Source organism: Orycteropus afer, unplaced genomic scaffold (genome assembly GCF_000298275.1).
Source record: "Orycteropus afer afer isolate SDZICR_OR568_19922 unplaced genomic scaffold, OryAfe1.0 scaffold00022, whole genome shotgun sequence".
NCBI lineage: Eukaryota > Metazoa > Chordata > Mammalia > Tubulidentata > Orycteropodidae > Orycteropus > Orycteropus afer.
Window position 1 is genome coordinate 2,004,769 of NW_006921609.1, and position 23,610 is coordinate 2,028,378.

Consider the following 23,610-nt stretch of genomic DNA (forward strand, 5'->3'; position numbering starts at 1 on the left):
ATTTATTTATTTATTTATTTATTTATTTATTTTTACATTCACTTCTATGTCACTACTGATTTTGACCTCACTGGGCAAATTTGGTTCAAGTTGCATCAAAATCAGCAGAAGCAGCAGCTATTGAACCTCTCACCACCATTTGGCTGAAATAACAGTGAAACTCCAGCAGCTGGGAAACAAATGTTGCTCTAATTCCCAGAAAAGTTCTGTTAAGACAGATCTTCTAGAAGCAACTTTCCCACTTCCATAAAAGCTAATCTTGCTAAAGAGCAATTATGATGACCTCTTTTCCCATTCTGTGAGATCATGTGAAGAATTTCCCTTTCCTTTACTTTAAATGTTATATTCAGAAGAAAAAAATTTCCATTGACCCTTTTATGGAATGGAAAGCATTCTGAGAACCCTATACCCAAACCAAACCCACTGTGTCAGGTCAACTCTGACTCACAGCGAACCTATAGGATATAGTAGGTCTGTCTCATAGGGTTTCCAAGGCTGTAAATCTTTACATAAGCAGACTGCCTCTTATTTCTCTCACAGAGCAGCTGGTGTGTTCGAACAACCAAGTTTGGCTAACTAAATGGTTTAACCACCTTTGTCACCAGAACTCCTTTGAAAACCATATGTTGTTGTTGTTGTTATGTGCTGTCATATAGTAATGTTTATTTCGCTGTTACTTTTTTTATTGTCTAAAAATAATTTTTGATCCTTTTGGTTTTCAACAATAATTTACTAATTACTGTATTACAAACCTAGCATTTGTACTGAGAAATAGCCTTTGATTGTTGGCTTATTTATGAGAGAGACAAGAGACAGACAAATTCTTGTCCAAGACAATACAAACAGGTGAGAAGCTCCTTGAGCATATTGGGAAGAATGATAAAGACAGAGAAAATGCCTTTGCACCACTTTTGTTAACAGAACCTTAGCTAAGTAATTCTTAAATCTATAAAGTAGTAAGCTATTTATGTTCTTTCTGCACTGAAGTTTACAGAGATCTGGAAAGAAATATTCACCATTAATGTTTTTACCATACTCACACTCATGAACATATACACTCATCTACAAACATACTCATGTACTTCAGTGTTTCTTACTAAAATAATTCCTATCACTGTCACAGTTAAGATTCTGCTACCATTTCATGAATAGATTGTTTTGTCTTCTTAGTCAAGAAAATTCTTCAGAGCTAAATATTGGCAACATTTTAAAAGTTTTTGGCAGTGATGTAAATGCTGGCCCAAACTCATAAAGTCATGGAAGTTTACTTTTTCTTTCTGAGCAGAAAAAAAAAAATCAATGATTTGGTTTAATTTTGCTTGTAAATTTCTGATAGTTCAGCCCTTGGTTATGAAAGTAATATAATTTTTCTTATGCTTTATACTATAATCATATATTATCTTTATTAAATGAGCATCATATATATTTGGTATTTTGAAATATATATTTATATGGAATACATTTCAGGAATTACTGCTATTCAACTGTGATATACTATAAATTGCACATTAACACACACACACACACACACACACAGAGAAAAAAAGGATCTTCAGCTAAATGTTTGCCAAGCCAGACTGGCTGAATTTTGGACATTTTACTAGGATTCCAAAAATGATTGTTCTTTATCGTAATGCTTTCTTACTTCCCTCAAAGTTACACTGATCAAAATATTGATACTGTAATATTCAGGATGACGTGACCTCTGGTAACAATGCCAATTCATTTCAACTAAAAAATATGGAAATGTTAGTGATTTTAAACGTACTTTCACTGTTCAAAATCTTGCATCAGCTTCTTTAGAATTTTTCTAATAAAAAAGTTTTTATGGCAATAAAATTTTATTGTTATTACAAAGATGAAAATATGTAACTAATCGTATAGTTTGTTATTAAGGATGACAGAATCCATTTTCTTACATTGAGTCATTTTATGGATGGTGGTAGCAGCTGCAAGACCTACTTCTCTACATGGGAAATACAAGATTTCTGAGAAGGAGAATGAGATGCATTTTTAAAAAAGTTCTATTATTTAAAATTGAGATATGAATAAGAAATGGTAAACTAAGTAAATATGACTTAAGAATTCAAGCATCCAACCCAAAAGAACTGGATTGAAATGTCAGAAATACATTTTAACTGGGGTACCTAAGGGTCATTACTTAAATTCTCCTGGCCTCAGCTTTCTTACCTAAACAGTGAAAGTTTTAAATAAATAATGATAACAATATTCATCTTCTATTTATCAAGAGTTTACTTTTCAGGACTTCCCTGCTAGCACAATCCAAGCCTCTGGACAAATCAAGAATCAATGACCTCTCATGGTGATAGATGGAGTTCCTGGGTGGTGCAAATGATTAGCACGCTCAGCTCCTAACCAAAAGGTTGGAGTTTCTTGTCTACTGAGAGCCACTTGGGAAAAGAAGCCTGGTGGTCTACTTTGGAAAAATCAGTCACTGAAAACCCAACAGAGTACAGTTGTACTCTGACATACACAGATTTGCCAGCCAACTCGGTGGCAACTGGACTTTTGTTTTGTTTTCTTACCTGGTTATAGAAAGCTAAAACAATGATGAATTAGGAAAATTTGCCTTTTCCTCTGGGTAGCCTCAGATTTCAACACAACCCTTGCCAAACTGAGCTCCCTCTCATACTCTTTTGGCCTGCACAATAGTATGTTAAGCTCTTTAATCCTCCTAGCAACAGTATGATATAGGCGCTCTCATCCCATTTTAAAAATGAGGCCAGGGGAGCATAGAAAATAATTTATCAAAGTTTGCACAGCTCATGAGTGGGAAAGCTGGGGTTTGGAACAAAGCAGTTTGACTCTATAGTCCGTGCTTTTGACCACGATTCAATGCCACCTCCATATATGCCTCAAATACATTGTTCTAAGGAGAAAGATTTCATGAAGAAAAGGACTGTGAGCTACACACTATATCTACCAAAAACAAAACAGAAAAGCACACCAGATGAGTTGTTGTCAAATGGATTCTGACTGAAGGCAACCTCGTGTGTTCCGTAGTAGAATTGTGCTTCTTAGGGTTTCCAAGAACAATGATCTTTCCAGATTGCCAGGCCTTTCTTCTGAGGTGCCTCTGGGTGGATTCAAATGAACAATCTTTCACTTAGTAGTCAAGCATATAACCATTTTTGCCACCCAGGGACTCCCTGCGTGTTATCTATGTTGAAATTATTAACATCCAGCAGTTATTGATTACTTAATAGCTGAGATGTGTAAGGAGTTTACTCATTGTGACCTTGTGACTAAAAAGCTGTTGGAGTTTCTGTTAGAGAATACTTAGATACAGAGGTAATATTGGATCACCTTGTATATCTTCAGACCATATATGTCTTTATGGATTTTTTTTTTTATGTAGCCCTTTTGTTTTCCAAATAAAGTAAACAGGCTTAAATTGAATTTTTCCCAGTTACAAATACTATAATTTCAGTCACATTTGCAGGCCTAAGAACACCAGAAAATCCTTAGAGGAAAAAAAAAAAAAAAAAAAGAATAAGGAAAAAAAATCAAAGAATATTCTTGCATGGAAATTATGCAGATCCATATACCTATATGCAAAATGCCTAGCACAGAAAACCACTGTAAATAAAAATAATTATTAGTGACAGCATCAGGCTGGGTTCAGTTTGGACCCTGCTATATAATGCTGCCTCTTTTATAAGTAGCCCTGATAGTACAGTGGTTAAGTGCTCCACCACAAACTGCTGTACTGTGTAACATAAAACAATGATAATATATATAAAATATACCATACAGTATAATATAATACTGTCTCTTTTATACATATATACATATGATGAAATAGATATTTTCATCCTCAGGAAAACAAGATTAAAAAAAAATACACCCATAAAATGATGGCAAGCAGCAGTTAAGGAAGATGGCTTTGATAAATGTGTAGTTTATTTAATGACTAGTAATAAGATTAATTTGTTCCTTTCTTGCCCAAGAGATACTTAGAGTAATTGTATCTTTGAAAACTGCACTGTCATCACTTTATGCTTTTGATGATGTCATGGAATACTATCATAGGCTGGAATCTGCTCAGCAGTTTTTATTGTACATCCTTTGCTATTATGGTATTCTATTAGCTTCTGGTCACCAGCCATGAATTTACAATATTCTGTGGTACCTGCAGGATAACAAGAGTGGCCTCTAATCCCCCAATCTCCTAAATAAAATGCATGTCAATTTTAATAAGCTTAAATTAATGCATAATATATTATCTGGAGAAGTTTGGAAGTGTCATGAAATACACCTAATGCCATTTTCCAACAAAAATAGGTTGGGGATCACTGATGTGCACACTAAAAAGAAAAGGAGAAAAAAAGAAAAATAACATTATTCAAAGCACTTCAAATGTTAAAAATATCAGCTTCTCTTCAAGCATGTCCTCTCAACATAGAAACCTGAATTTTTCACTCTTAATTTTGTATTTATTCATATTTCATAAATAAAATCACCTTACCTTTATCCTGAGGAAGATGTCATAATCTATCAGTCATTTCATAAAATTAAATTAATAGAGCTTTCATAATTCCCTACACAGTGCATGCAGCAACAAATTAGTTCAGGTCTAAGATTCTAAAAGTAGCTCCCAGCTTAGCATAATAAAGTCAGTAGAGATGCTTTGATTATTGCCACCATGGTTATCTATTTTTGTTGCACATTCATGAATAAGAAATAATCATGGCCATTACTCTATAAAAATATAAATACTTTTTTATTACTGCTAAATATTAAAACTACAAGCTGAAATAATTTTAAATATTGTCTTGTTAAAACATTTTGATCTTATTTTAAATAAAGTTCCTGAACTTAATGATTTATTTAAAAGTACTATAAAGTATCTTACTGAGTATTTTTAAGTACTAAAATGAAGAGTTATCTATGGAGAATTATTTCATGATTGACTGTCTTCCCACTCCTCAGCCCCTGTGACAAGTGATTATTTTGATATACCATCTCTCTTACCACAGTTGTTATGCTGAAATTTAAAAACAGAAAATATTTTCCTCACACACAATGAAATACTACGCAAGGTTAAGAAACAATGATGAGCCTGGAAAAAACCAAAAAAAAACAAATTCACTGCCGTTGAGTTGAGCTGACTCATGGAGACCCCCTCTTTGGGTTTGCAAGGTGTATCTATACGGAAGTAGATTGCCCATTCTTCCTTCTGAGATGAGTCTGGAGACATTTCATAATATGGAAGAACTTACAGTGAAGTTACTCAATCACAAAAGAACAAATATTGTATGAGACCACTATTGTAAAAAGTCAAGAAAAGGGTTTTACAAAAAAAAAAAAAAAATATCCCTTGATGATTACCAGACATGGATGGGGAAGGGAGGTAAACCACTAATTAGAGGATAAACATACATTAATCTGAGTGAAGGAAAATAATAACAATAATTAAATTTAGTTTAAAAAAAGAAAATATATTCCACATGCTGTAGGTATGTTCCTAACAATGGCCCCAAACAGCCAGTTTCAGTCATCAGATACTTGAGTAGGGATTTGGAAAATGGTCTCCTGGTGATATGAAAAATTTATGGAACACTCAGAACTTACCATGGACCAGACAGATTTTAGACCTGCTAGGAATTATTGTTTCTCAAATGTCAGGTTTTAGGCTATATTGTCTTCATACAATTATGGCTGAATATATCTGTATAAAAAATATCTTCAAAGGGTAAAAATCACAAATCAATTTATAGATGGTTACATTTCATTGTGAATTTGTTATGGCCAAAGACAATTAAATTATTCATAAGAAAAACATGATAATTATTTTAATAGCAAGCAAGCATCATCATTTATGCTAAATCAAATAGATCATGTTCAGTTAATTAGAAGTTTTCCAGATGTCAACTACAAGATGCCTATAAATACTTAATCTAAAACACAGCAAAAGACTGGAAGGATTTATATCATAATGCAACATAAACTTTTTATCAACAATTTTTAAGTCCTTTCTTTACTTTTGATAATCTTTTTCTTCCTTACAAAGTTTAAGGCATATAACAAGAATATACCAAGATGATATTATTTAATTAATTGAAGTATTTCTGTTTAAAAACACCTGATGTTCAGGGCAGTAGTCTCCATTGTTTACTCATTTGCATTAATGTTTCTGATAAGCACAAAGGTTGACAGACATGTACTTTACACGTTCAGAAGAGTCCATATAACTTTTCTTCATAAGTTAAAATCCTTAAGGGAGTAAGTATCTAGTATCATGGCTTCTGCAACATCCTATTCAATATTGTAAAATTTTATAAACATAAATAGCTTGATTTTCTTCCAATATATGACAGCAGCATGCATTTCAAAATGATAATTCATAATGTATTTAATCCTACTGTCTCTAGAGTACCAGAAACAAAAGTTAGTGGGGAGTGGTTAGTAACTAGACATTTAAGAATTATATTCTGAAGATACAGAATGTAACAAGTTGCCTCAGGGAAAATCAGTAACAATTAAGCTTAATATGCCAGATTCTAAAGGTCTGTCTTCACAACTGATTGAATTACTGTTGTCTGTGACACCTGTTATACAGATTTACAAAATGTGACAAGAATTGATGCTTTTAACATTAAAATAAAAAATTTTCACCCTTAAAACACATGTCCATATACTGCCAACAAATATTTATTATAACACCTTAGGAGCTCTGGTGGCATAGTGCCTAAGGCATCTGACTGCTAACCAGAAGGCTGGCAGTTCAAACCCACCAGGCACTCTTTGGAAGAGTGGGCAATCTACTTCCATAGAGATACTGTCTCAGACACTCAAGAAGGGGTCACTAGGAGTAGAATTGACTTGATGGCAGTGGGTTTAATGAGTATAGCAAGAGGTCCCTATAAGGGTAACTATGCTCATTCAGCCTTTAGGGTAAGACTCCTTCATTCATTCTAGGCTATTGAGTATGTACATCTTTTTTAGAGACCTTTCCAGAAAGTAAGGGAGGGTGATTGCAGAATAAATTGCTCAACAATAGGACAGTAGAAGTTGAAAAGAAAGAAAGAAAAAATAAATAAATCAGAGAATTCTGGGAAGCTTGCCAGTTCTGACCCACTTTCCTTGTACTGACTTGACAGTGCACAAACCTGCAGTCATTACCATGCCCACCTCAGCCCAACTCTGGTCGACTTCATTGACTCACAAGACCTCCAATCTGGAATAAGAACTTCAAAGGAAAGGCGTGCGATTATGCTCAACGATTAATCCCTTGTTCTTTTTCAGTCCAGAGAACAAAGGCTGCGTGCACAGAGAGCCTGTAAGACCCCACCCCAGCAAGTAGCTCTGGGATAAAAATCGCCCGATTAAGCATGGTGCAGGACTTAAATCGAGCCAGGCCAACAGAGGGTGGCATTTCTGCATTTGCTCTTCTGTCTCTGAGTTCCCTCTGTCTCCATCCTACCCTACCCCCTTTAGCAGGTGCCAAGCCCTTACCTAGTGGCCAACTCTCTTACAAAGAAAGTGGGAATGATTCCTGGAAGCAATTGTAGCCACTCATGATGCAGCAGACGGTCTTTTGCAGCGGTCCTATTGAGCCCCGCGTTTCAAAAATAGTTAAACTTTATGTGTGTGGGGAGGGGACGCGTGCGAGGAAGTAAATAAGACAATTTCTCAATACTCTCCTCCTGGCTACCAACACCGCGCAAGTTTCCATGGCCTTTGACAACCAACACCCTGGGGCAGGTTGTCCTACACCGCCCCTCTCCCGCGGGCGTCCCACGGCCCCCTCTCCGGGTTTGATCGCTAGCCGGGCGGCCCCTGACTCACCACTGACGACCCGGCGGCAGAAAGCGGCTTGGCCGCAGAGCAGCGCGGCGCCCAGCAGCAGCGAGACCATGAGTCTCATCTTGGAGCGGCAGCAGCAGGTGTTAGGTGGAGCGAAGGTGGCCTCTGCCAGCGTCGTAGTGGCTCTGACCTCGCAGCCTACTTGCCTCCACCCTGGACTCTACTCCTGCCCCCCAAGCCGTGCTGCCCTGCCACCTGCACGCATCGCCTTCCGCCTCGACCTGCCTCCAGGCGTGTTTGTGCCGCGCGCGTGTGTGCTAGGCTGGAACGCACTAGCGGCCAGGTGCGCGTTTGGGGAGAGGGGTAAGAAGGAACTTAGGGTCTCTTGTATCTGTCCCAGAGGCGAATAATGAGCCCGTCCTTGGACCTCACGAACCCCTTTTACTTTTCTCCAGGCCTTTGGCTAATGGGAGACTAAGCCCAGGCGCCCTACTCCTGGCTCTTGCAGCAACAGCAGCTTTGTGCTGGAAGCTCCGCCTTATATACCACATCCCGAGGATCCTGCCCCTTGCTAGTAATATTTTTTAACTGCTTCGTCTCTCTTGCCAGGAGGAGTATCCCAGCCCCTCCCCTGTAAACTGGAGCCACTTGGAAAATAGTCCAGTCAGCAGCCCCACCTCTCCCTTCCCTCCTCCCATACTCCTCTTTAGATTCACTAACAGACTCGATACTCATCTGTGTAAAATGTGACAGCTTTGCTATTAAACTCTGGCAAAAGTTGGATCCATTTGGTTTTCTCAAAGATTAATGTCCACGGGGATGCCAAATTGTGGGAGCTTTCTCTTTTTGTGCTATATTGCTTGATCATATGTATTGCTAGATGCAGGACGCTAGCCACTATTCAAGATGGATTGGCAAAGTGGGAGCCAAAATCTGCTCCGTGAATTATATAATGTGGCAGGTTTTTCCCCACCTAGGTTCTGCAAATAGATTACTTCCAAGCAGATTGTTTGACTAAATTGCCACAGGAGCAAATTGAACGGAATATTTGAAGCACCATTCTCCCAAATGGTTTCAATCTCAGTATTTGCAACTCCAGAGAAAAACATCAACATAAAATAAATTGAAGTCTTGGGAATTTTCTGGATTAAAAATTTAATGTTTATGTGTAATCGTCTATTTGTGACTCTGATATACATTAGAAGTGAAACTCATTTAAAAACTACAGAGTAACTTTTCCATAACCTACCTAGTCCACTTGAGGATAGAGTCACCTGGTGTATTGAAAAGAATTCAAGAGTTTTATCCATAACTGGTCCATATATGAGTTATGAGGTTGCTTTCATAACGTGCTTCAATGGATCATTTTGCTATTATGTTGAATCAAATGTACCAGAATTTGTTAAAGAAAATCATTTCATAATAATAGGTAGCACCCTTTCTTATAAGGAGTCTTGGTGGTGCAATGGTTAAGTACTTGGCTGCTAACTGAAAGGTAATTTGAACCAAGTAGTGGGTCTAGGAGAGAAAAGACCTGGTTATCTACTCCTTTAAGGATTAGAGCCAAGTAACTCTATGGGGCAGTTATACTTTGTCCTGAAGGGTCACTGTGAGTTGGAATCGATTCAGTGACATACAACAACATCACTCTCCTATAACTCTGCACTATTTGGTTTTTATAAGCCACAAAAACCAAACCAAACCCATTGCCATAAAATTAATTCCAACTCATAGTGACCCCAAGGGGGTTTCCGAGGCAGTAAATCTTTACAGAAGTAGATTGCCCTGTCTTTCTTTCATGGAGTGCTGGTGCATTTGAACCTCCAGCTTTCTGGTTAGCAAGCAAATTGCTTAGACACTGAGCCACCAGAGCTCCTTCATAAGTCACAAGTACTCCTGAAATACTTGTTGGATAGTTTTTCTGGAAAGAAATTCAATACTATAGTTACAATAAGGACTGACCCCAAATCTTATAAAAATTAGAAATCTTAATCCTCAGAAGGACCTTAAGGAGCCTTGATGGTGCAGTGCTTAAAGCACTCGGCTGCTAAACAAAAAGTCAGCAGTACAAACACACCAGCCTCTCTGAAGGAAAAAGATGTGGCAATTTGCTTCCCTAAAGACTGTTGTTGTTGGGTGCCATGGAGTCAGTTCTGACTTATAGAGACCGTAAGTACAAATGAACAGGACACTGCCTGGTCCTGCCACACTGCCAGTCCTCTCACCATACTCACAATCATTCCTATGTTTGAGCCCATTTTCGCAGCCACTGTGTCAATATATCCTATTGTGTTGCTGTTGTTGTTACATGCCATTGAGTTGGCTCCGAATCAAAGTGACCCTATGTAAAACAGAATGAAACACTGCCCAGTTTGCACCATCCTCACAGTCCTTCCTATACTTGAGCCCATCATTGCAGCCACTGTGTCAGTCCATCTCACTGAGGGTCTTCCACTTTTTTGATGATCCTCCATTTCACAAAGCATGATATCCTTTTCCAGGGACCAGTCCCTCATGATAACATATCCAAATACATGAGATGAAGTTTTGTCATCCTTGCATCTAAGGAGCATTCTGACTATACATCTTCCAAGGCAGACTTGTTCATTCTTCTGATGGTCCATGGTGTATATAATATTCTTTGCCAATACTGTAATTCAAAGACATCAATTCTTCTTTGCTCTTTCTTATTCATTTTCCAGATTTTGCATGAATATTTAAAATATCATGGCTTAGGTCAGGCACACCTTAGTCCTCAAAGTGACATCTTCACTTAGAATGGATTTACCCAATGCAATACATCACCTGATTTTTTTTTTTTTTAATTGTGTCTTGAGTGAAAGTTTAAGGAGCTTTGGTGATGCAGTGGTTAAGGCATTTGGCTGGTAACCAGAAGGTCAGTGGTTTGAACCCACCAGCTGCTCCATGGAAGAAAAGTAGAGCCGTCTGCTTCCATACATATTTACAGCCTTGGAAACCCAGGGGGTTGGTATGAGTCAGAATCAACTCTAAAACAATGAGCTTGGTTTAATTTTGGTTTGAGTGAAACTTTAAAAAGCAAATTGGTTTTGCATTCAACAGCTCATACGTATTTTGTTTTGTGGCATTCATTGCAATCCCCACAATGTAACAGTACTCTTACCACCTCCTCCATGAGTTTACCATTTCCCTTATTCCTTCTTCCCTATCTCTTCCTGCCTTTTGAGCTTCATCCTTGGGCAAATGCTGACCTTTTAATCAAATATGGTTGAATTTTCTAAGGAGTATGTACTCTCTAGTGTTATTATTCATCCCATAGACTTGTCTACTGTTTGGCTGAAAATTGAGCCACTGGGATGAATTCAGTTCCAGATCTGAAGGATGTCTAAAGGCCACAGTCTTGGGAGTTCCACCAGTCTTTATCAGACCAGTAAGCCTGGTATTTATATGATTTTGAGTTTTGTTCCACATTTTTCTCTCACTTTGTCCAGGAGCTCCTATTGTGATCACTTTCAGAGTATTTGGCAGTGGTTGTTCAGCACCATCTTGTTCTTCTGGTCTCAGAATAGTGGAGGCTGAGGTTTACATGGTCCACTAATCCCTTGGACTAATCGTTCTCATGTATCTTTCATTTCCTTCACTTATCTTTTCTCCTAATGAGGAGAGACCATAATTGCACCTTAGATGGCTGCTGGCAAACTTCTAAGACTCTAGTTGCTACTCACCTAAGTAGGACATAGAACACTGTTTTTGTGGACTATGTGATGTCAATTGACCTTGATTTCCCTAACTACTATGGTCTTCAGCCCCCAGGCCCAGATACTTATTCTCTCACTGTGTTTATTTATAGATAAGAAATTTTCATATATTTTCTTTCTGTTTCCTCTACTCTTTCATGGATATTTTTACAGCACATATAAATACTTATGTAGAAATATAATCTACCAAATGTATATACACTCATGCATATCATCTGGTTTGCCTACCCATACCTGATCATCTTGCATGTATCCACTATGTATCCACTCACAGGTCAATGTTTGTTATTACTAATACCAAAGAAATGTGTATAAAATAGTATGTACCTTTATTGTCTATAACTCTTGTGCACCTCTACATATTGTCCTATTACTTAGTGATATTGTGCTTTTTACTCCCTTTTTGTATATAGCCTTTCCCTTCACCCAAATTAAAATATGTCTCATATTTAGTTAGTGGTTTTTCTATCCCCTCCCTTTTTATCCCTGGGAACCATAAAAAAATGTTTGTTTGTGTGTGTAAACCTTCCCTTGACTATTTATAATAATGGACTCATGTAAGATTTATCCTTTGGTGAATGATTTATTTCACTCAGTACAATATGCTCCAGGTCCATCCACATTATGAAGTATTTCGCTGATTCTATGTTATTCTTTAATGTGTATTATTCCATTGTGTAGGTGTACTGTAGTTAGCTCATCCATTCATCCATTGGTGGGCACTTAGACTTTTTATATGTCTTTATCATTGTGAAGAGTTCTGCAGTGAACTTGGGTGTGCATATATCTATTCATGTCCTACCTTTCATTTCTTTAAGATATATACCCATTAGTGGAATTCTTGGATTAAATATTTCTTAGTTTTTAAGGAAGTGTCATGGTGTTTTACACAGTGCTTACACCATTTTACAGTCTTATCAGCACTATATGAATGTTCCAATCTCTCCACACTCTTGGTAGCATTTGTTGTTTTCTGTCTTGTTGAATTTTGGTATTATTGCTGGCATAAGAATGTATCTTGTTGTTTTGATTTGCATCATTCTATTGGCTAATGATAGTGAGCATTTCTTCATGTGTTTGTTGGCTGTCTGAATATCTTCTTAGGTGACGTATCTGTTTATATCCTCTGCACATTTTTAAGTTGGATTGTTTGTCTTTTTGTTGTTAAGATGTTGAAGTTTTCTATAAATTTTATAGACAAATCCCTTGTGTGACATGTCATTGACAAGTTTTTCCTTTTTTAATAAATCTATAAGTTATATTTTTACTCCTTTTGATAAATCTCTTTTTGTTTTATTTATTATTTTTCCTTTATTTTTTTAGTTTTTATTTTTGCAATGTTTCCACCTTTCCCCTCTCACCCCTGCTTACCAACAAAGAAAGTTTACTTCCATATATAAATATTTCCTTGGCTTTTTACAATAATGCACTAATACAATCAGATAACCATTTGATCTACTATGCTAGGAATGACAAATTGAAGCAGAATTGCATGGCATACATCATCACAAAGAATGTTTCAAGATCCATCCTGAAGTATAATGTTGTCAGTGATAGAGTAATATCCATATGCCTACAAGGAAAGTCAGCTAATACTACTATTATCCAAATTTACGTACCAACCACCAAACCCAAAGATGAGGAAATTGAAGATTTTTACCAACTTCTGCAGTCTGAAATTGATCAAACATGCAATCAAGAAGTGCTGATTATCACTAGTGATTGGAATGCAAAGGTTGGAAACAAAGAAGAATCACCAGTAGTTGAAAAATTTGGTCTTGGAGATAGAAATAATGCTGGAATTTTGCAAGATCAATGACTAATTCATTGCAAATACCTTTTTTAAACAACACAAACAGCAGCTATATACATGGACTTCACCAGAGGGAGTACACAGGAATCAGATTGACTACATTTGTGGAAAGAGGTAATGGGGAAGCTCAATATCTTCAGTCAAAACAAGGCCAGGAGCTGATTGTGGAACAGACCATCAACTGCTCATTCACAAGTTCATGATATTGAAGACAATTAAAACAAGTCCATAAGAGACAAAATTTGACAGCGATGGTATCCCTCCTGAATTTAGAGACCATCTAAAGAATAGATTTGATGCATTGAACACCAATGACTGAAAACCAGAGGAACTGTAGGATGCCATCAAAAAGATCATCCATGAAGAAACCAGGAGGTCATTAAAAAGACAGAAAAGGAAGAAAAGACCAAAATGGATGCCAAAAGAGACTCCAAAACTTGTCCTTGAATGAAGAGTACTTAAAAGAAAGGGAAGAAATGACAAGATAAAAGAGCTAAACAGAAGATCTCAAAGAGCAGCTCAAGAAAACAAAGTCAATTATTATAATGAAATGTGCAAAGATATAGAGTTGGAGAGCCAAAAGAGAAGAATATGCTCAGCATTTCTCAAGCCGAAAAAAGTGAAGAAAAAATTTAAGCCTCAAGTGCAATATCAAAAGATTCTATGGGCAATATATTGAATGATGCAGAAAACATCAAAAGAACATGGAAGGAATACACAGAATCACTGTACCAAAAAGAATTGGTTGATGTTCATCCATTTCAGGAGGTGGCATATGATCAAGAACCAATGGTACTGAAGGAAGAAATCGAAGCTGCACTGAAGTAAGTGGAGAAAAATAAGTCTCCAGGTATTGACAGGATACCCACTGAGATGTTTCAACAAATGGATGCTGCACTAGAGCACTCACTCGACTATTCCAAAAGATTTGGAAGACAACTACTTGGCCAACTTACTGGAAGAGATCCATATTTGTACCCATTCCAAAGAAAAGTGATCCACACAATGTGGAAATTAACAGACAATATCATTAATATCACAGGCAAATAAAATCTTACTGAAGATAATTCAAAATTGGTTACAGCAGTATATTGACAGAGACCTTCCAGAAATGCAAGCTGAATTCAGAAGAGGGCGTGGAATGAGGGTTATCATTGGTGATAATATCACCAATATTATCAATATATCAATAAAATCAATATTGGCTGAAAGCAAAGAATACCAGAAAGATGTTTACTTATGTTTTATTGACTATGCAAAAACATTTGATTGTGTGGATCATAATAAATTATGGGTAACATTGAGAAGAGTGGGAATTCCATAAGTTAATTGTGCTCATGAGGAAATTGTACATAGACCAGGAGGCCAACATTTGAACAGAGCAAGAGGACACTGCATGGATTATAATCAAGAAGGGAGTGTGTCAGGGTTGTACCTTTTCACCATACTTACTTAATCTGTATGCTGAACAAATAATCCAAGAAACTTGACTATATGAAGAAGAATGTGACATCAGGATTGGGGGAAGACTCATTAACAACCTGATAGTTATGCAGACAAAACAACTTTGCTCATTGAAAGTAAGGATGGCTTGAAACACTTATTAATGAAGATTGAAGACTATAGTCTGCAGTATGGATTACCCTTCAAAATAAAGAAAACAAAAATACTCATGACGGGACCAATAAGCTGCATCACAATAAATGGAGAAAAGCTGAAGTTGTCAAAGACTTCATGTTACTTGGTTCTACAATCAACACCAATGGAAGCAGCAGTGAAGATATCAGACATTGTACAGCATCGGGCAAATCTGCTGCAAAGGACCTCTTTCAAGTGCTGAAGAGCAAAGATGTTTCCTGGAAGACTAAGGTGCGCTTGACACAAGCTATGGTATTTTCAATCATCTCAAATACGTGAGAGCTGGACAATGAAAAAGGAAGACCAAAGAAGAATAGATGTTTTTGGGTTGTGATGTTGGTGAAGAATGCTGAAAGTACCATGGACTGCTAAAAGAACTGATGAATCTGTCCTCGAAGAGGTGCAGCCAGAATGCTTCTTGGAAGCAAGAATAGCCAGACTTCACCTCACTTACTTTGCTCATGTCGTCAGAAGGGACCATTCCTTGGAGAAGGATATCATGCTTGGTGTAACGGAGGGTCAATGGAAAATGGGAAGGCCTAAACAAGATGGATTTACATGGTGGCTGCAACAATGGGCTCAGGTATAGCAAGGATCATGGAAGTGGCACAGGACCAGGCAGTGTTTCATTTAGCTGTACATGAGGGTGCTATGAGTTGGAGATGACTCAACCTCACCTAAAAACAACAATATTTATCCTTCTGTGATTGACTTATTTCACTCACCATATAGTCCTCCAAGTTCATCCATGTTTTGCAGTATTTTGCAGTTTCTACATTATTCTTTAGTGTTGCAATAGTATTCCATTGTGTGTATGTACCATAGTTTGCTTATCCATTCTTCTCTTGATAGGCACCTAGGTTGCTTCCATCTTTTGGCTTTTGTAAATAGTGCTATGATGAATGTGGGCATGCATATATCTCTTCTTGTCCTGGTTCTCACTTCTTTAGAATATATGCCTAGTAATGGGGTTGCTGGGTCAAATGGTATTTCTAATTCCACCTTTTTAAGGAATTGTCATACTGTTTTCCACAGTGGTTGTATCATTTGACAGTCCCACCAGCAGTATATGAGAGTTCCCATCTCTCCATATCCTCACCACCATTTGTTATTTTCTGTCTTGTTGAACTTTGCTATTAGTGATGGGGCCAGATGGTATCTCATTGTTGTTTGGCTTTGCATCTCTCTAATGGGACCTCTGGTGGCATAGTGTCTCAGGCATTTGACTGCTAACCAGAAGGCTGAAGTTTCCAACCCACCAACCACTCCTCAGAAGGAAGGTTGGGCAATCTACTTCCATAGACATACCATCTAGAAAAACCAAGTAAGGGACACTATGAGTCAGAATTGACTCAGTGGTAGGAAGTTTGGTTTTAATGGCTAATGATTGTGTCCATTACATCATGTGTTTCTTGGATGTCAGAATATCCTCTTTGTGAAGTGTCTATTCATGTCTTCTACCCGTTTTTTTTAATTGGATTGTTTCTTTTTGTTGTTGAGATGCTGGAGTTTTCTATAAATTTTAGAGATAAGTCCCTATGAGATATGTCATTGCCAAATATTTTTTCCCAATCTGTAGGTTTTCTTTTTACTCTTTTGGAAAAGTCTTTGAAAACACACAAAAAAATAATTTTTAGAAGGTCACTTTCATCTAGTTTATCTTCTAGTGTGTATTTTGGGTTATGTTTGACAGTCTATTTATGCCATAAATGATGGCCCCTAAACTTAGCCTTTTTTTTTTCCTTGAGGAATTTTATAGTTTTAGGTTTCACATTTAAGTCTTTGATCCACCTGGAGTTAGTTTTTGTGTATGGTGTGAGGTACGGATCTTGTTTCATTTTTCTGCAAATAGAGATCCAATTTTGCCAGCATCATTTGTTAAAGAGACCATCTCTTCCCTGATGAAGTGGATTTCAGCCCTTCCATAGGCTGATGGATCTATTTCTGGGTTCTCAATTCTGTTCCATTGGTCTGTGTGTCTGTCGTTGTACCAATACCAGGCTGTTTTGACTACTGTGGCTTTAGTATGTTTTGAGATCAGGGAGTGTGAGACCTCTTACTTTGTTCTTCTTCAAGAGTGTGTTGCTTGCCTGAGGTCTCTTTCCTTTCCATATAAAATTATTGATTGTTTTTTCCATATCTTTAAAGAATATTGATGGGATCTGGATTGGGATTGTATTGAACGTATATTGACATTTTCACAACGTTCGATCTTCCTATCCACAAACATGGTACATTCTTCCATTTATATAGATCTCTTATGGTTTCTTGAGGTAGTCTTTTGTAATTTTCTTTGTATCCCAGTGTATCTCTTGTGACTTAGTGAGATTTATTCCCAAGTATTTTATTTTTCTGGTAGCTATTGTAAATGGCATTGATTTTCTTTTCAGTAATTTTTTTCTTGTGTGGAGGAATCCAACCGATTTTTGTGTGTTGATCTTTTATCCTGCCACTATGTTAAATCTCTAAATTAGTTCCAGTAGTTTTTTTGCTGAGTCTCTTTGTTTTCTGTGTATAGTATCATATCATCAGCAAATAGGGATAGTCTTACTTCTTCCTTACCAATTTGGATCCCTTTGATTTCCCTTTCTTGCCTTATTGCCCTGGCTAGGATTTCCAAAACAATGTTGAATAGAAATGGTGATAGAGGGCCTCTTTGTCTGGCCCCTGTCTGCAAGGGGAATGGTTTCAGTCTCTCTCCATTGAAAATAATGTTGGCTGTTGGTTTTGCATATCATTGTTGTTATTAGGAGCTATTGAGTCATCTCCGACTCATAGTGATCTTATGCACAGCAGAACGAAAAACCACCTGATCCTAAGCCAGCTCCATGACTCTTGCTATACTTGAGCCCATCATCGCTGCCACTGTGTTAGTCCATCTCATTGAGGGCTTCCCCTCTTTCGTCAACCCTCCACCTTACATGACATTCTTCTCCAGGGAATGGTCCCTTCTGACAACATGACCAAAGTATGTGAGATGGAGTCTGTCCATTCTTGCCTCCAAGGAGCATTCCGGCTGCACTTCCTCCAGGACAGATCTGTTAGTCCTTTTATCAGTCTACGGTATTTTCAGCATTCTTCGCCAACACTACAACTCAAAAGCATCAATTATTCTTTGGTTTTCCTTATTCATTGTCCAGCTCTCACATGCTTGTGTTGTTGTTGTTGTTAGGTGCCATAGAGTCATCTCCAACTCATAATGACCCTATGGGCAGCAGAACAAAACACTGCCCAGTCCTGAGCCAGCTTCATGATTCTTGCTATACTACTTGAGTCAATCACTGCTGCCACCATGTCAATCCATCTCATTGAGGGCCTTCCCCTCTTTCATAGACCCTCCACCTCACCAAGCATGACATCCTTCTCCAGGGAATGGTCCCTTCTGACAACATGACCAAAGTAGGTGAGATGAAGTCTGGCCATTCTCGCCTCCAAGGAGGATTCCAGCTGCACTTCCTCCAGAACAAACCTGTTATTTCTTTTAGCAGTTCATGGTATTTCATCATTCTTCATCAACATGAGAGCTCAAAAGCACCAATTCTTCTTCAGTCTTCTTTATTCGTTGTCCAGCTCTCACATGTGTATGAGGTGATTGAAAATACAATGGCTTGTGTTAGGTGCACCTTAGTCCTCAAGGAGATAGCTTTTCTCTTCAGGACTTAAAAGAGGTCCTTTGCAGCTGATATGCCCAATGCTGTACGTCATCTAATGTCCTGACTGCTGCTTCCATTGATGTCAATTGTAGAACTAAGCATTGTGAAGTCTTTGACAATTTCCATCTTTTCTCCATTTATCATAGTGTTGCTTATAGGACCAGTTGTGAGAATTTTTGTTTTCTTTATATTTAGATGTAATCTATACTGCAGACTGTATTCTTCAATCTTCATCAGTAAGTACTTCAAATCTTCCTCACTTTTAGCAAGCAGAATTGTGTCATCAGTGTATCACAGGTTGTTAACTATTCTTCCTCCAACTCTAATGCCACATTCTTCATATAGTCCAGCTTCTTGGATTATTTGCTCAGCATAAGATTGAATAAGTATGGTGAAAGGATACAACCATGATGCACTCCTTCCTTGATTTTAAACCATGTAGTGTTCCCTTTTTCTGTTTGAACCTCATGGTCTATGTACAGGTTCCTCATGAGTATAATGAAATGTTCTGGAATTCCCATTCTTCTCAGTGTTATCCATAATTTTTTATGATCCACACAATCAAATGTTTTTGCGTAGTCAATAAAATACAAGTCAACATTTTTTGGTATTCTTTGCTTTGAGCCAAGATCCATCTGACATCAGCAATGATATCCTTTGTTCCATGTCCTCTTCTGAATCCAGCTTGCATTTCTAGCAGTTCTCTGTCAATATACTGCTGCAATAATTTTTTAATTATCTTCAGTAAGATTTTACTTGCATGCAATATTAATTATATTGCTTGTTAATTTCCACATTGTGTGGGATCACTTTTCTTCGGAATGGGTACAAATATGCATCTCTTCCAGTCATTTGGCCAGGTAGCTGTCTTCCAAATCTCTTGGCATAACCAAGTGAGTGCCTCCAGCAGGGCATCCATTTATTGAAACATCTCAATGGGTATTCCATCAATTCCTGGAGCATTGTGTCTTCACCAATTCTTTCAGTGCAGCTTCAACTTTGTCCTTCAATACCATTGATTCTTGATCATATGACACCTCCTGAAATAGATGATATTGACCAGTTCTTTTTAGTACATTGACTTTGTGTGTTCTTTCCATCTTCTTTTGATGCTCCCTGCATCATTCAGCATTTTGCCCATAGAGTTTTTCAATATTGCAACTCAAGGCTTAAATTTTTCCCTCAGTTCTTTCGGGTTGAGATACACTGAGTGTGTGTCTACCCTTTTGGTTTCCTAAGTCCAGGTGTTTGCACATTTCATTATAGAAATTGGCTTTGTCTGCTTGAGCTGCTCTTTGAAATCTTCTGTTTAGCTCTTTTATCTTGTTATTTCTTCCATTTGTTTTAGCTACTCTTCACTCAAAGGCAATTTTGAGTCTCTTCTAACATCCATTTTGGTCTTTTCTTTCTCATATTTCTAATGACCTTTTGCTTTCTTCATAGATGATGCTCTTGATATCATTCCACAATTCTTCTGGTTTTTGATCATTGGTATTCAATGCATCAAGTCTATTCTTTAGATGGTTTCTAAATTCAGGGATATATTCTAGGTCATATTTTGGCTCTCATGGACATGTTTTAATTGTCTTCAACTTCAAGTTGAACTTGCATATGAGCAGTTGATGGTCTCTTACACAATCAGTTCCTGGCCTGGTTTTGGCTGAAGATAATGAGATTTTCCATCTCCTTTTGCCACAAATGTAGTCAATCTGATTCCTGTGTTCCATCTGGTGAAGTCAACATGTATAACCCCATTTGTATTGTTGAAAAAAAGGTATTTGCAATTAATAAGCCATTAGTGTTGCATTAATTCTATCATGCGATTTCCGGCATTATTTCTGTCACCAAGGCCAAATTTTCCAACTACCAGTGATTCTTCTTTGTTTCCAACCTTTGCATTCCAATCACCAGTGATAAGCAACACATCTTGATTGCAAGTTTGGTCAATTTCAGAGTGCAGATGTTGATAAAATCTTCAATTTCCTCATCTTTGGCTTTGGTGTTTGGTGTGTAAATTTGAATAATAGTAGCATTAATGAGTCTTCCTTGTAGACATATAGATATTATCTTATCACTGACAACACTGTACTTTAGGACAGATCTTGATACATCCTTTGTGATGATGAATGCCACGCCATTCCTCTTCAATTTGTCATTTTCAGCATAGTAGATCATATGGTTGTCTGATTCAAAATGCCCCAAACCAGTCCATTTTGGCTCCTTAATGGTTTTTCATATATGTCCTTTATTAAGTTGAGGAATTTGCCTTCTATTCCTATTTTTCTGAGAGTCAAAAATGAGTGTTGGATTTTATCAAATGTCTTTTCTGCATTGATTGATATGATCATGTGGTTCTTTTATTTATGTGACGGGTGATGTTGATTGTTTTTCTTATGTTGAACCATTCTTGCATACCTGGTATGTATCTCACTTGATCATAATGTATTATTATTATTATTATTATTATTGATATGCTGTTGGAATCTATTGGCTAAGATTTTGTTGAAGATTTTTGCATCTATATTCATGAGGTATATTGGTCTGTTGTTTTCCTTTTGAGTGATGTCTTTGCCTGATTTTATTATCAAGATTATGTTTGTTTTTTACAATGAATTTGGGAGCATTACATCCTTTTCTATGTCCTGGAATACTTTGAGTAGCATTGGTGACAGTTTTTCTCTGAACGTTCGGTAGAATTCCCCAGTGAAAACATCTGGGCCAGGGCTTTTTTATTGGTAATTTTTTTATGACCCGTTTAATGCTTTCTTTTGTTATGGGTGTGTTCAAATTTTCCACCTCAGTCTGTGCTACTATTTTTAGAAATCTATTAGTTTCTTTTAGATTTTCAAATTTCAAATTTGTTGGTGTATAATTCTTCATAGTATCCTGATATTATATTTTTAGTTTCCATTGGTTCTATTGTGATGTTGCTCTTATTCATGTTATTTGTATTCTCTCCTTTTTTCCTTTGTTAATTTTGCCAGCAGTTTGTCAGTTTTATTAATCTTTTCCAGGAACAAACTTCTCATCTTGTTGGTTTTTTCTGTTGTCTATTTTCTGTTTAATTTCATTCTGCTCAAATCTTTATTATTTATTTTCTTCTGGTGACTGTATGATTTTCTCACTGCTCTTTTTCTAGATTTTGGAGATGTTGTGTTAAATTGTTGATTTTGGATCTTTCTTCTTTTAGAATGTGTGCATTTATTGTTATAAATTGGCCTCTGATCACTGCTTTTGCTGAGTCCCAAAGATTTTGGTATAATGTGTTTTCATTTTCATTTGATTCAAGGAATTTTTTAATTTCATTTTTTTAATTTCTTCTATTACTCAGTAATTTTCAAGAAGGGTGTTATTCAGTTTCCACGATTTTGCTCTTTTTCTGTTCATCTTCCTATTTTTTATTTCTAATTTTATAGCATTGTGATCTGAGAAGATGCTTTGCAGTATTTCAATGTTTTTAAATGTATTAAGGCCTCCTTTGTGGCACAACATATGGTCTATCCTGGAGAATGCTCCATATGCACTGGAAAAGAATGTATATTGTGCTGGTGTTGGGTGAAGTGCTCTGTAGATGTCTATAAGATCAAGTTGGCGAGTTGTATTGTTTAGTTCTGTGCCTTTGTTAAGCTTCTTTTCAGTTGTTCTATCTTTGAAAGTAGAGTTTTAAAGTTCTTTTGGAGAAATCTTTTGATGAGCATAAGAATTTAATATTTAGAAAATCCCAGGTTTCTAATTTATTTTCTGCTGATTGTTCATTTATTGTTATGTTTCATAGTCCCTGATGCCATAAATTAACACCTCCAAATCTGTACCTATTTTTTCTTTGATGATCTTTATAGTGCCAGGTTTTACATTTAAGTCTTTTATCCATCCATCTTGGGTTAGTTTTTGTATATGGCATGAGGGATGGATGTTTTTCATTTTTCTGCAATGCATATCCAGTTTTGCCAGTACCATTTATTAAAGAGATTGTCTTTCTTCATTTAATATATTTCAGCCTTTTGTTAAAGATCAGCTGTCCATAGGTGACATTTGATTTCTAGACTGCTGCTTCTATGGGCGCTGACTACAGAATCAAGTAAAATGAAATACTTGACAACTTCAATCTATTCTCTGTTTTTCATGATATTGCTTATTTGTTCAGTTGTGAGGATTTGTTTTTTTCTTTTTGTTGAGGTGTAATGCATACTATAGGCTATAGTCTTTGATCTTCATCAATGGTGCTTCAAGTCCACTACACTTTCAGTAAGCAAGAATTGTGTCATCTGCATGATGCAAGTTGTTAATGAGTCTTAGTCCAGTCCTGATGACATGTTCATATTCATATAGTCTAGCTTCTCAGATTATTTATTCAGCAAAGAGAGTGAATATGTATGAAAAAAAGATACAACCCTGATGCATACCTTTCTGAGCTCTGGTGGTATAGTGAGTAAGGCATTTGTCTGCTAACCAGAAGATCAGCAGCTCAAACCAACCAGCTGCTCCACAGGAGGAAGATGAGACAATCTTACTTCAGTAAAGATTTACAGCCTTGGAAATCCAATAGCAGTTTTTATGAGTCAGAATCCACTTAGTGCCAGTGGGTTTTTTAGTATCATCTTATTCTGTTCAAAGACTGCCCTTGGTCTATATATAGGTTCCATATGAGTAAAGACTATTGCTTTGGAAACTCCATGTGGCAGTCCTACTCTATCCTACAGATCTCTATGTGTAGAAATCAATTTGATGGCAGTGGTTTTGGTTGTAAGTGGGTGGGAGGATCTTAAAGATTATTAAATTCACTGTGTTCAAAAAAAGTAGAATTCCAGAAAAGTTATAATGATATCTTATCTATCACTTTACTTTTCCTCATATTACCAATGAAAACATTAATTATTTAAAAGCTATAGGTTGCAGAGCACGTGGATTTTGTAATTTTCATCATTATCTAAATATCCAAAGGGTACAGTGACTGCTGGGATTTAGAATGGAAAATTAATAATTACACAAGCCTATTCAC

General features: G+C 36.8%; 1 protein-coding gene across 1 annotated transcript in view; it reads right to left on the bottom strand.

Annotated features, from left to right (window-relative positions):
• The window catches only part of CHODL (chondrolectin), a 35,632-nt gene extending 27,741 nt beyond the window's left edge, over positions 1–7,891 (bottom strand). The window contains exon 1 of the mRNA XM_007934895.2: positions 7,813–7,891. Within this exon, the coding sequence (XP_007933086.1) occupies positions 7,813–7,891 (79 nt within the window). The remainder of the gene's footprint in view (positions 1–7,812) is intronic.
• Between the last annotated feature and the right edge of the window lie 15,719 nt (positions 7,892–23,610).